This window comes from Microcaecilia unicolor, chromosome 11 (assembly GCF_901765095.1).
Source record: "Microcaecilia unicolor chromosome 11, aMicUni1.1, whole genome shotgun sequence".
Lineage (NCBI taxonomy): Eukaryota > Metazoa > Chordata > Amphibia > Gymnophiona > Siphonopidae > Microcaecilia > Microcaecilia unicolor.
Window position 1 is genome coordinate 116,425,305 of NC_044041.1, and position 14,997 is coordinate 116,440,301.

The following is a 14,997-nucleotide window of genomic DNA, read 5'->3' on the forward strand; positions in this document are numbered from 1 at the left end:
GGGAAAAAGGAGGTGCACCACAATCTGAAGGGGAATTAGCCCTTCTACGCTTTTCTTTATGCCAATTATCAGGGGAAATAGCCTCAGCGGGCAGTCCCAGGCCAGAATATACCGGGGGGGGGGGGAGACAATAGAAGGGGCCTCAGACGACCCTTGAGGGAGAGCTCTTTTCAGCATGTATGCTTTATGCAATAACAACACAAAATCAGGGGAGAAAAACTCGCCCTGGGCACCCAGATCCCGTCCGGGCTAGCCACTCCCTGAATAGCCTCAATTCGAGGTCCCCCGCCCCGGGCTCAGGGCTCTCCGTCTCTACGGAGGCCGTGCCATGCGGAGAATTCAAAATGGCGTCCGCTGCCAGCTCTGAGCGGGAAGAATCATCGCTCGCCATGCTCGGGCCGGCTCTTACACCTGTACAGCATGATTTACAGAGCCCCGCTGCTGATTTGCGCTTGCCACACCGGGAACAGCGCTTTACATTCTCTGCAGCCATCGCCGAAAACGGCGGGAAAATTCAAAATGGCAGTTTCGCGCCAAAAACGCCCCGATCGCGGGCCCACCCCGGAGGTGTTAGAAAACACTCTTACCTCACTGGACCGAGTATCAAAGCTCCAGTCCCATAGAAGAATCAAAGGAAAACCTCTGTTCCATTTTTTTTTTTTTTAATGCTGTGAGGAAAGCAGAGGTAATAAGAACTCCGGAGGCTCAGATGAGTGGGAAAGGCAGGGAAAGGCGAACCAATGTGCCTGCATCCACTGAGTGGGAAAGGACAGGGAAAAGCAAGCTAATATGTCCACATCCACGGGGGCATGGGTAAGGCAGGGAAAGGGCTATGTGCCTTCAAAGTGAAGCTGCTAAAGCCTCTAACACCCCGGCTAACAACTGGCAAGCCAGGAGCAACCCCCAGGCAGATGTTTGTTGGAGCTCGAAGAAGCTGCAGCCACCCTGCTTGGGGAGATAGAGAATACTGAAGAGGCAGTGGAGCTGGCTGGCCATGAGGCACTGTGAAAAGTTGAGTGCTCTCTATCTCCCCCTGCTGGTTCATGGACACAACCCATACGTAATGGCTTCATCTGCTTGATGACAAGGAAAAATAAATAAACTCTGTAGTCTATATTACATGCATCCCAATCTGGATTCCATGCTAATCATAGTACTGAAACACTACTACTACTATTTAGTATTTCTATAACGCTACAAGGCGTACACAGCGCTGCACAAACATAGAAGAAAGACAGTCTGTGCTCAAAGAGCTTACAATCTAATAGACAAAAAATAAAGTAAGCAAATCAAATCAATTAATGTGTACAGGAAGGAGAGGAGGGTAGGTGGAGGCGAGTAGTTACAAGTGGTTACGAGTCATGAGCAACATTAAAGAGGTGGGCTTTCAGTCTAGATTTAAAGGTGGCCAAGGATGGGGCAAAGACGTAGGGGCTCAGGAAGTTTATTCCAGGCGTAGGGTGCAGCGAGACAGAAGGCGCAAAGTCTGGAGTTGGCAGTAGTGGAGAAGGGAACAGATAAGAAGGATTTATCCATGGAGCGGAGTGCACGGGAAGGGGTATAGGGAAGGACGAATGTGGAGAGATACTGGGGAACAGCAGAGTGAGTACATTTATAGGTTAGTAGAAGAAGTTTGAACAGGATGCGAAAACGGATAGGGAGCCAATGAAGCGACTTGAGGAGAGGGGTAGTATGAGTAAAGCGACCCTGGCAGAAGACGAGACGGGCAGCACAGTTTTGAACCGATTGGAGAGGGGAGAGGTAACTAAGTGGGAGGCCAGCAAGAAGCAGATTGCAGTAGTCTAAACTAGAGGTGACAAGGGTGTGGATGAGGGTTTTGGTAGAGTGCTTGGAAAGAAAGGGGCGGATTTTACGGATGTTGTAAAGAAAGAAACGACAGGGCGATCTGCTGGATATGAGAAGCTCGGTTTTGGTCATGTTTAATTTCAGATGGCATTGAGACATCCAGACAGCAATGTCAGACAAGCACGCTGAAACTTTGGTTTGGATGCAAGGTGAGATATCAGGGGTAGAAAGGTAGATTTGGGAGTCATCAGCATAGAGATGGTAGGAAAAGCCATGGGATGAGATTAATGAACCAAGGGAAGAAGTGTAGATAGAAAAGAGGAGGGGACCAAGATCAGAACCCTGAGGTACACCGACAGGCAGAGGGATAGAAGTAGAAGAGGATCCACCAGAGTGAACACTGAAGGTGCGGAGGGAGAGGTAGGAAGAGAACCAGAAAAGAAGGCCCTGGAATCCAAGTGAGGACAGGGTATCGAGAAGTATGCTGTGATCAACAGTGTCAAAAGCAGCGGAAAGATCAAGAAGAATGAGGATGGAATATAGACCTCTGGATTTAGCCAGTAATAGGTCACTGGAGACTTTAGTAAGCGCAGTTTCGGTTGAGTGGAGAGGGCGAAAACCAGATTGTAGTGGGTCAAGAATAGCATGTGAGGAGAGAAAATCAAGGCAACGGTGGTGAACAGCACGCTCAAGTAATTTGGAGAGAAAAGGGAGGGGGGAGATGGGTCAGTAATTAGAGGGACAAGTAGGGTCGAGTGAAGGCTTCTTAAGGAGAGGTGTGACCACAGCATGTTTAAAGGCAGTAGGGACAGTTGCAGTGGAAAGTGAGAGGTTGAGAATGTGACAGATAAAAGGAATAAGAGCAGGTGAGATGGCATTAAGAAGGCGGGTGGGAATGGGATCAGAGGAACAGGTGGAACATTTTGAGGAAGAAAGGAGAAGTGTAGTTTCCTCTATAGTAACTTCAGGAAAGGAGGAAAAGGAATGAGGGGAAGGAGAGAGAGGGGAACGGACTAGTGGCGGGAGAGGTGGCGAGGTACAGAATTCAAGGTTTATCTTTTGAACCTTGTCGTGAAAGAATTCAGCAAGGGTCTGAGGAGATAATGAAGGGGGAGTTGGGGGAGGGGGCACCTTGAGGAGAGAGTTCAATGTGGTGAAGAGAAGTCGAGAGTTAGAGCCAAGAGAGTTGGTCAGTTGGATATAATAATCCTGTTTGGCGCGTAAAAGAGCAGATTGGAAGGTCAGCATGAACTTAAAGTGTAAGAAATCAGCAAGGGCCCGAGATTTCCGCCAGAGGCGTTCAGTGGAGCGGGTACAGGAATGTAGGTAGCAGATATTAGAAGTCAGCCAAGGTTGTGGTTTTGTACGCCTTACAGGGTAGGTCATCAAAGGTGCAAGAGTGTCTAAGGCAGATGATAGAATATTGTTGTAAGAAGAAACAGCCTCGTTGACAGACGTGGATGGTGCCACAGTCGAGAGGAGGTTTGAAACATGGGAGGATAGAGATGAAGGGTCAATACCATGAAGATTCCTAGATAAATTAGATAAGATAGGACGGGACTGGGAGAGAGGAGATTTAAGTGTGAAAGTTATAAGATGGTGATCAGAGAGGGGAAGATCAGAGGCAAGGAAACTAGAGGGTGAACAGTTGGAGGAGAAGATAAGATCAAGACAGTGACCATTTTGATGAGTGGGGGAGGAGGAGCATAGTTGGAGATTAAAGGAGGATGTTAAAGCAAGTAACTTGGAAATATAAGAGTTAGAAGGATCATTAGCAGGAATATTAAAGTCACCAAGGATGAGAGAGGGGGAGGAAGGATCATGGAAGAAGGCAAGCCAGGCATCAAAGTCACTGAGAAAGGATGAAAGGGACTTATCAGGGGGACAATAAATGACCACTATTCGAAGAGGCAGAGGAGAGAAAAGGCGGATAGAGTGGACTTCAAAGGAGGAAAAACAGTGAGATTGAGGTGGAAGTGAGGCAGCCTGGACAGAGAAATCATATTAATTTGCTAATTCTGTTTAACTTTGGTTCAGTCCTTTAAGTGGTAGAATGCCATCTGGTTTTAATTACTCAAATGTCTAGATTTTGCTAGACTAGAGGTTAGAAAGGTCAGTGAGAAATAAAACTTTCTTTGTCCCTTTTTGAGTGATGGATTGTTAAGGCTAGTTCATAGGCATAATAATAAACCACATCTGGATGCCGTTCTAAGTAAGGCATACTGGACAGTCTCGAGGGGATCAGCAAGCAGGCAGTTTTAGAAGATTAGGCTGAATGCTGTTTAGAGAGAAGGAGATAGTTTAGATTTAAATAATTTCTTGATAATTTAGATTCTGTCTTATAAGGAATTCTGATTTCTGCTTATTTTAAAATATGTTTTATTCTGTTTACTTAACAAGTTCTATTTCTTCCTGAAAAATATCTTTTCAATTCAGTGTTACATCTTTGACTTTTCAAGTGAGATTTCTACAGTTTAAGAGGTCATCATCTGGTTTGAATTATCCACAGTCCTAGCTAGTTCTGTGTATGAAGCAAAAGGTGAAAGAGGTCAGGAAAAGTCAACTATTTTCCTTGATTGATTATAGCTAAGTGTAAGACTAGCCCCTTAATGAACACAGCTAGCATTTTAAGTATTGGTAAAATAATAGAATCTGAGAATTTAATAATAATAAAATGCAGGAGATAGGTGCCGCATTGTCTAGTTTGAGAGGCCCTAGGTCATAGGTCAGTTTAGGAAATATCTGAAACCTATGTAACTGATATTTTAAGTAATGTGTTGAGATAATTAGTTCAAGACAGGGTAATCAATCTATTCCTTACCATCTGGTGAGAAAGGGGGGCTAGAGGGGTTTAGGACTATATATAAATGATAACAGAAGCAGCTTACGTTAGAGAAGGAGCCGAGAGACGAGAGAGCTAAGAGAAGGAGAGAGTTAGCGCTGATGTCCTACTTTGTTTGCTGGCAAATAAAGAAGACTTTTCTCTCATTCTGGTGTGTGGTATTTGACTCCTGAAGTACCATAGATTCTGCTAACAATAGTGGTAATTCCTGCATCAGAAGAAGGGGTTGAAATCTGGAGGAGGACGAGAGAAGTAGTCCAACACCGCCCCCGCGACCAGCAGGGCGAGGAGTATGTGAAAAAAGATAACCGCCATGGCAGAGGGCTGCGACTGAAGCACAGTCATCAGGGCAGAGCCAGGTTTCTGTTATGGCGAGCAGTGGAGGTGACATGAGATAAAGAGGTCCTGGATATAGGGGAGTTTGTTACAATAATGTTCTCCTCCTCCAGTTCGATATGTCCAGCACGTTTGACATGGTTAACCATGGTGTTCTTTTAAACATCCTAGAATACTTTGGAATTGGCGGAAATGTATTGAATTTGTTTCATAGCTTCCTAACCGCAAGAACATATCAGGTGATAGCTAAGTTGATCATATCATCACCACGGAGACCTGGATGTGGAGTGCCTCAGGGATCGCCGCTTTCACCGATTCTCTTTAACTTAATGACGCTACCATTGGCCAGATCAATCAACCCTAAACCCATATATTTACGCTGACATTACAATATATATTTTGTTTAAGAACGTATCAGAAATTGCAGACAAAATTAATAACAGCTTCCAAATAATGAACTCATAGGCGGATGCATTCCAGCTTAAGCTTAATGCAGAAAAGACGCAATGTCTTATCCAGTATAACAAGACCAATTACACCAATATAAATACAGCAAGCCACACTCTTCCTGTTGGGGATACTCTGAAACTCCTGGGTGTTACTATTGACTGAATTCGTACCTTTGATTGCCATGTGAAAAATGTTACAAAGAAAATGTTTTATACAATGTGCAAGCTTAAAAGAGTGAAACCTTTTTTCCCAAGGGAGATATTCCACAAGCTAGTGCAATCATTGGTACTGAGCCATCTGGATTACTGCAATTCCAATTACGCAGGATGCAAAGTGCAAACCATTAAGAAACTCCAGACTGCCCAGAACACCGCAGCCAGACTCATATTCGGAAAGACGAAATATGAAAGCGCCAAACCTCTTAGAGAAAAATTACATTGGCTCCCATTAAAAGATCGAATTGCATTCAAAATCTGCACCTTAACTCATAAAATCATTCATGGAGAGGCCCCATCATATAGGTCAGACCTAACTGACTTACCAACATGAAACACCAAAAGTTCATCACGTACTTTCCTAAACCTCCACTACCCCAATTGCAGAGGTCTTAAATACAAATCAATTCATGCATCTAGCTTCGCCTACCTGTGCACACAATTAATAAACTACCGAATACTATAAAAACTACGCACGACTTTAACCTTCGAAAGTTACTGAAGACATACCTGTTCAAAGAGACTTAAAAAAAGAATCCTCCTTAATGACTTGTTTCCTAATCTATACCAAATCCAACCAATATTGATACCTTCTGATTTATTTTATCATATTATCATTATTGAACATTTCATTTTTTCCTACTCTCACTTGTATGTTATGTATTATCACTTTATTTGCCCTACCTACCTGTTATTCTTGTACATTAATTGTAACAATATGCTGAACCTCTTACTCTGTTAATGGTGATGCCATTGCTATATAATGTAAGCCACATTGAGCCTGCAAATAGGTGGGAAAATGTAGGATACAAATGCAGCAAATAAAATAAATAAATAAATATTGAATTGCCTTCCAGTAAACCCGCACCTTTGTACATGACCACCACAGACGTCCCATGGTTCCTATCTGACCACACGCCCTCCAACACAATGGTGAAACCACAGGGAACATGTGATGAAGGCGAGCTGGAGTAAGGTACCACCTATATATAACTTTTACCACATTTTCTTTAAGAGAAACAGAGATAGAAATCCTATGCAAAGTATTTTCAAGCAAATTCCAAACATCTTCCCCCAGCATCATCCCTAATTCCTGAAGCCAACGCAACCAATGCTGCACATGGGGCTGCAATTGCCTACGTTGATATTCTCAAAACACCTTAGCCTTTATTTCAACAGCAGAAAGAAAATGTTTCAATTGAGCCTAAGCAAAAAATTCAGTTGTTAAAATTGCAAATTTCTCAGCCAAGGCATCAAAAGGAATGAAGACTTCACCATCAAAACGTTGACCTCAAGTCCCCGGGTAAACCATCTAAAAAAATGCCCTAATTCTAGGCCAGGAGGAAAAAGTGGGTTATATATTATTGGTGTAAGTCTAGAAAAACTGAATCAGGCTTGGCAAAGAGACCGTCCCAATAGTAAAAGGTCACCATAATCGATGGGCACACGTCCCTGCTCATAGCACGATAACGACACGGAAGCCACATTAATGAGCCAAGAACCAACCGAAGCCTGCTCTAAAGCTATCCACAACTTTTGAGGGGTAGCATGAAACCATTCGAGAGCAGCGCGAGCTTGTGCCGCCTTGTAATACCAATAAATATTGGGAATGCCCATACCTCCTTTTTTTGGTCCCTATAAAGTAACGATCTAGGGAGTCGAGGCCTTTTATTAGGCCATATAAAACGGAGAAGGCGATTCTATACACCTGAAAGAAAATTGCGTGAAAAACGAAGAGGGAGGACCTGAAAGAGATACATCAAACGTGGCAGCACATTCATTTTCAACATTGCTATTCTGCCAAACCATATGTCTAAAGTATCCCAGGCCTCCAAGTCTTTACCTAATTCCCACAGCAGGAGAGGGTAATTAGCCGAAAATAAATGAGACAAATTTTTTGTTAAATGAATCCCTAGGTACTTAATGCTTTGAGTAACCCAGCGAAAAGGAAAGGCTTCCTGTAGGGAATCTAAAACCGGTTGAGGAATTCCAAGAACCATAGCTTCTGATTTAGTCATGTTGAGTTTAAACCCCGAAACAGAAGAATATTCGACTAAGAGCTGGGTTAGATTAGGGAAGGAGATTAATGGCTTGGTTAAGGAAAGAAGTATATCATCGGCAAACATAGCTAATTTGTATTCGCAGCCACCTATCTTAATACCTGAGACATTAGGATTAGAACGAATAGCAATAGCAAGAGGTTCCATAACCAAAGCAAATAACATTGGCGATAAGGGGCATCCTTGACTTGTACCCCTAGATAAAAGGAAAGTAGGAGAATTACCACTATTAATACGTACACAGGCTTGGGGAGAGTTATAAAGAGCTTGAGTCCAGCATCGAAATCCCGGCCCAAGACCAAAGCGCTTCATAACACTAATCATAAAAGGCCAGTGAACGCACATGGGAATTTCACGCTTTTTGGCTTCATGCAATAAATTAACCATACGACGAATATTATCCTTGGCCTGTGAGGAACGAAGCCTACCTGGTCAGGGTGAATTAAATCAAGTAAAACTTTTGCTAAACGATTGGTTAATATCTTGGCTATGATTTTAACATCTGAATTAAGAATAGATATGGGTCGATAAGAAGAACACTCTGTCTTGTCCTTTCCCGGTTTTGGGATCACTGCAATCCAGGCTTCCATCATAGAAGGGGGTAAATCCTGACCACTTTGAACGTCATTAAGAATCTCAACTAATATGGGGTCAAGCTCCCCTCAAAACACCTTATAAAAATCATTCGGCAGACCACACCACACTACACCAGAAAAAGCACCCCATGTGTAATCAAGAGAAAAGATACCACAGTGCCCAACAGACTCACCTGGACCTACCCTCCACCTCTACCTAATACACCCAGCACCCCCAGATATACATCAATTATCTACACAAAATGAGCCCATGGCCCCCTTCCTAGAAAAAAAAGGGGAAACTTCCAAAACCATTCTCAGTCAGTATGAAAAGTCAAGCAACAGCAGACACAGCTCTTGACTTAGGCGCGACCTTCTTCCATTTTTGAAAACGCTCTTTTGTAGCGGGTGCTCTCTCTAGTGGTGGAGTAGCCGTTGAAGACATCCCCACCTCGTGCAACACCTTCCACGCTTTGTGAAGATGGCGGACCCGCTGCATTTTCCCATTTAACATGAAGTGCAGAGCAAAAGGAAAGGCCCACCTGTATGAAATTTTTCCCTTATCTAGGCTTTCCAATGCTGGTTTCATAAGACGCCTCTGAGTCAGTGTAAAGGCAGAAAGGTCCTGATAAATCTGGACTCTGGCTTCGTTATAATTAACAAATGGGATCTGACGAGAACTTTTCAGCAAACGTTCTCTGACAATGGAGGAGGCAAATCTTGCAATAATATCTCTGTCTATTGTCCGTAGGCTTCCCAAATGCTCTGTGAGCCCTTTCGATCACCACTGTCTCTGTAGCAGTATCCGAATCCAAAAGTTTTTCACAAATGGTGTGGACAACTGTTAGTACATCTTCAGCGTCCCCGTTCTCTGGGACACCCTGAAATCAAAGGTAGCTCCATCTCCCCCGGTTCTCCAAGTCGTCTACTTTGAACTGGAGATCAGTGTAGGGAGAGGAGGATTGTTTTTATTTTAGCAACCATATCCGTGAGCTGGTTGGCCTGCTCATCCACTCTTCCCTCCAAATCCTCTACACGGCCACCCAGCTCACGCAGATCTGCTCCCATTATCTCTATGCATTCAATAATTTCATTCTTTGAAGATCTGATCTCCTCCCGTATCACTTGGAGAGACTTCACCAGCTCCTTCGGCATCTCACTCGATAGCGACACAGGACACTCTTCCGAATGTGAATCCGCCAAATCTGACTCCGAGTGCGAGCAAGTTGCTGGAGACACATGGCGCGGAGGGCCTCTACTAGAGTGCCTAGAAGCTGGACGCTCCGGTTCCTTACGCAGTTGCATCGAGTTTTTATTTTACTCATGCTGGGAACAGCGTACACTTTCCTTCAGTGCTGATCAACCAACGGGACCAAACGGCTCGCTATTGAGGGAGAAAAGAGCGATTAAAGGAGGTGGGTACAGGAGCACTCAGCTCAAGCGGCCATTCAGCACCGTGATGTCACTTCCTTCCCCAATTCATTCCATATTTTAACAACTACAAAGGAGAAAGTCAACTTTGAGACAGCAAGGAAGAGGAGAAAATCTGGAGCCTCAGCTGTTGAGATTATTCCTTTGGGGGGGGGGGGGGGGAGTGTTTCAAGTCCCGTGAAACTTTCCCAAGGACTTTGAGACAGTGAGGAAGAAGAAAAAATCTGGAGCCTGAGCCCTGCTGTTGAAGTAAACGCGATTAAATGGAGATGGGTCTGTGTTAAAAAAAAAAATCAGGGGGCATAAGAGAATCTGGGTGAAGGCTGGTGAGGGGGCATGAGAGAATCTGGGTGAAGGGGGCATGAGAGAAAGAATCAAAGAGGGTGAGTGAGATAAAGAGATGACTGCATTCAAAAGGAGATGGCCAGAAGGAAAGGGTGAAATGTCCAAAATGCAAGCAGAAATAAGCGCGCAATTAAAATTTTTAATTGCATGGGTAATTGCAATCAAAATTTTTAATCACACAGCTGCTTTTTAGCTCCCATTACTTCCCTCACCTGTAACTGTCTTGTCTGTCTGTATTATTTAGATTGTAAGCTCTTTTGAGCAGGGACTGTCTCTTTGTATCAGGTGTTCAGCGCTGCGTGCGTCTGGTAGCGCTATACAAATGCTAATAATAATAATTGATATATTTTTTTAAATCGGTGCCCATCCCTTGTGTATATATATATAACATTTTAAATTGGGAGCTTACCTAAAATTTTCTTCAGGGATGCGGGGGGGGGGGGGGGGGGGGGGCAATATTCCAGGGCTCAGGACCAGCAAGGTTTCAGGGGAGCAGGAGCTTCTTCCTGCCTACCTGCTTCTGTGTGCCAGGACCTGGATAACTGCGTTAACGTGATAATCTGGGTCCTGGCCCACAGGAGACGATAGACCGAGGGAGGCGCAAACACAGGAAGGTAAGGTGGGGCAGCTGCCCGAGTGTGTTGGGGTTGGTCCTGCCCTGGGCCCAGCTGTGTTTATAAGCAGTCCTGTGGTGATGACAATAACCATGTTAAGTATAACCAGTGCATTTTGTCTAGCAAAAAAGGTGCCCGTACTCAAATGCCAGGCCACCCTTCAAGGTGGAGAGATCATTGAGGGACCCACCCTACAATAGCCAGGACCTCTGCAACCAGTCATTGAATCTATGACAAGGCAGAATTTGTAAGTAGAACCTGAGCTCTTTCATTAAAATATGAGAACCATGGGTCAAGTTTAGCAGACAGTAGAAAAGGTGCAGGTACTCAGTACCCCCTCAAAAAAAGCCCTGAATATAACAGGAGATAAAGGGGAACCCTGAGGCACCCCATAACCAGCAGGTAAAAATGATTTTCATCCTGTACGTTCTCATAGTGTGATAATTTCTAAACCGTTTCGAAACCAAACCCTTAATCCCAATTTCATCCAGTAAATATAATAAAATGACTTGGGAAAATCCATTGCTTATTTGTAAGATAAGATGCCTAAAATCTGTTTTACAGTTTTGGGACCTTGCCAGGTACTTTGTGGTTTGGACTGACCACTGTTGGAAACAGGATACTAAGTTTGATCTGTCCTTGTATGGCATCAAAGATACCAAATTACACGCATTCGGTTGCCCTCGCACCCCTCCTCACACGCGATCGGGGGACCAAGCATCCCTCACCATGATGTCATCTGTTCCTCTATTTTCCACTCTCCACCTTGTCCGCAATCTGGATCCTCTCCCTCAAACCCATACCTGTGGTCGCCCACTAACAATCTCAGAGCCTTTCTTCTCCGGTACCCCGTCCACAACCCTCCTCTGAGACATCATCAGGCAGGCCGCCTTCCCGGAAACAGGAAGTTACGTCAGAAGAGAGCGGGACGCCCGCATCGATGGTTGGAGGTAGGTAAGTGGATACCGCCACCACCTCCTCACTTCAAGAATTTAGCGCAGCGGCACTAGCTTTCTGCCCCGCCCGGACTAATGCAACCAAAAAGATATACATCAACGTGCCACTGTAGGCATCGGAGGTCACCTGATCTACTGGCGCATGCGTGTGGCGATCTCCATTTGCAGCCTGTTCGCTACACGTGGAGGTTGCCACACCCACTCACCGGTAGGTCAGGTGGTGATAATTTCTGACGTCTTTGGTCCATGTTATCAGTTTGGGTAGAGACTGAGAAAGCAAGTGGGAGTGGGCTGAATTATTGAAGCGAGGATTGGTAGGACTTGTATAAATATATATATAGAACCGGCCCCAATTTAAAAAAAATATATATATATATATATATTTTTTTTTTTTTTAAATTGGGGCCGGTTCTACAATTTTATGCATAAAACGTATGCATAGACTTGAATGTGCGTAGTTAAGGGCAGAGTGGGGACCATCATAGGTTATAGAGCATGAAATTAAGCTGCTTTGAAATAATTTAAGCCAAGCCAACTACTACTACTTTATATGGGGTTCGGGTAAAACGTGGATCGAATCCTCGCGGCCTTAAGTAGCGGGAACGGTCTTTTGTTGTGACGGCAGCTCCTGCGACCACTTTCTCCAAATAAAATTACTTAACGTCTGAGTTGGAGCGTGACCCGGGGGCCAGGAATGTGAGTCTGCCGTTAGCGCTGTGGGCAGCTACTTAGCGCTCCCGTAATCCAAACAGACCGATTTTTCCTTCCTTTTCTTGAAGTGCACTCGGATTAGCGCTCCCGAAAATTAAGCAGCCCAATTTCTGTTTTCCTTTGAAAAAATGTAGCTGCACTCTTGGTTTATTTTTGTTACATTTGTACCCTGCGCTTTCCCACTCATGGCAGGCTCAATGCAGCTTACATATTGTATACAGGTACTTATTTGTACCTGGAGCAATGGAGAGTTAAGTGACTTGCCCAGAGTCACAAGGTGCTGCCTCTGCCTGAAGTGGGAATTGAACTCAGTTCCTCAGGACCAAAGTCCACCACGGTAACCACTAGGCCTTTCCTTCACTCGGAATGTTAGGATTTGTCTCTTGCTGAATACAGATTTTGTGCATGTATGCTCTGTTAGACCTCGGTGCCCATTCCCCCCTCCCCCCAACATAAGTGGACACGGAGAGTGAATCATAATTTTGAATTTATGAGAGAGGGTGTGCGAAAGGAAGGAGGAATACCGGAAATCTGGTGTGGGGTGGAATACATAGATCCACGTCGAACTGTTAAGGGGATAAGGAAGTTTAGAGAAATGCGGCTAATTAAGGGGTGATGGGAAACGAGAGATATCTGTGAAATTAAGGGAGATGAGGCAAGAGATTCTGCATTGGGGTGGGGGGGAGGGGTTGCTGAAGGAAGGTTAAGTGTAAGACAAGTTGAGAAATACAGAAAATGGAAGAGCGGGAGGGGGGGACAAAGCTGATACATAACAATGATAACAGTTGTTACTGGAGGGGAAAATGCTGGTTTTTGGATTAAAGTAAACTTTTCAAACCTGGTTGGCCGTGGAGGTGGTGTGTGGCTACTACTTTCACTCTCTTGTAGATTTCAACCTCTTCTTCCACCTCAGTCTGGCTGTTTTTCATCCTTCGAAGTTCACTCTATCCATCTATTTGCTCCTCTGCCTCTCCGAGTAGCACTCATTTATCGACCCCCCTGATAAGTCCCTTTCTTCATTTCTCACTGACTTTGATGCCTGGCTTTCCTTCTTTCTTGAAACTTCATCTCCTTCCCTCATTCTTGGGGATTTTAACATTCATGCAAATGATCCCCCTGACTCTTAAGCTTCTCAGTTTCTTGCTTTAACATCCTCTTTCAGTCTTCAACTGTGCTTCACTGCCCCGACTCACCAGAATCGCCACTGTCTTGATCTTATCCTCTTCTCAAACTGCTCACTCTCCAGTTTCTGTGCCTCAACTCTTCCCCTCTCTGACCATCATCTGATAACTTTCACACTTAAACACCCTCCTCCCCAGTCCCATCCAATCTTAACCAATACATTTAGGAATCTTCAGGCTATTGACCCTTCTACTCTGTCCTCCAGTGTTTCAAATCTCTTCTCTACCACTATGTTATCCAAGTCTGTCAATGAGGCTGCCTCTTCCTATAATACTATTCTCTCCTCTGTTCTGGATACTCTCGCTCGTCCCATTCCCCGTTCTGTAAAACATTCCAAACCTCAGCCTTGGCTGACCTCTAGAATCTGCTACCTATGTTCCTGTGCTCGCTCTGCCGAACGCCTTTGGCTGAAATCCCGTGCCCTTGCTGACTTCATACATTTCAAATTCTTGCTGACCTCCTTCCAGTCTGCTCTTTTACTTGCCAAACAGGACTGTTACATCCAGTTAACAAATTCTCTTGGCTCAAACCCTTGACGTCTCTTTGCCACACTGAACTCTCTCCTCAAAGTGCCTTCACCTCCAACTCCCCCTTCACTTTCCCTCAAGACTCTGGCTGAGTACTTTCATGATAAGGTTCACAAGATTAAACTTGAATTCTAAACCAGGTGACTTCCACCTCTCCTTCCCTTAGTCCATTCTCTCAACCCTCCAACCCCTGCCTCCTTTTCTTCTTTTTCTGAAATCACTGAAGAGGAAACTACACATCTTCTTTTCTCCTCTAAACTAACTACCTGCTCCTCTGATCCTATTCCCACCCATCTATTTAACACTATCTCTCCTACTGTCATCCCTTTTATCTGTCATATCCTCAATCTTTCACTTTCCACTGCGACTGTTCCTGATGCCTTCAAACATGCAATAGTCACACCACTCCTTAAGAAACCTTCATTGGACCCTACCTGTCCTTCCAACTATTGCCCCATCTCCCTCCTCTCTTTCCTATCCAAGATACTTGAACGTGCTGTTCACCGCCGTTGCCTTGACTTTCTTTCATCTCAAGCTATTCTTGATCTGCTTCAATCTGGCTTTTGTCCCCTTCATTCAACTGAAACAGCGCGTGCTAAAGTGTCCAATGATCTGTCCCTGGCCAGATCCAAAGGTCTCTATTCTATCCTCATCCTTCTTGATCTATCTGCTGCTTTTGACACGTGATCACAGCCTACTCCTTGATACGCTGTCCTTGCTTGGATTTCAGGGCTCTCTGTTCTTTCCTGGTTTTCTTATTATCTCTCCCAGTGTACCTTTAATGTATACTCTAGTGGATCCTCCTCTACTTCTATCCCACTGTCAGTTGGTGTACCTCAGGGATCTGTCCTGGGACCTCTTTTCTTCATCTATACTTCTTCCCTTGGTACTCTGATCTCATCCCATGGTTTTAAGTATCAGCTTTATGCTGATGACTCCCAGATCTA

At 44.5% G+C, this 14,997-nt stretch overlaps 1 protein-coding gene across 7 annotated transcripts in view; it reads right to left on the bottom strand.

Annotated features, from left to right (window-relative positions):
* Nucleotides 1-11,629, bottom strand: part of LOC115480439 — a 57,858-nt gene extending 46,229 nt beyond the window's left edge. For 5 of the 7 annotated variants that reach the window (XM_030219111.1, XM_030219116.1, XM_030219115.1 and 2 more), the window contains exon 1: nt 11,478-11,629. In XM_030219111.1, coding sequence (XP_030074971.1) covers nt 11,478-11,552 — 75 coding nt within the window. In that variant the 5' untranslated portion in view covers nt 11,553-11,629. Of the gene's footprint in view, nt 1-11,402 lie in introns of all 7 variants that reach the window. The other 2 variants (XM_030219114.1, XM_030219112.1) reach the window with 2 other exon arrangements.
* Nucleotides 11,630-14,997: the final 3,368 nt, after the last annotated feature.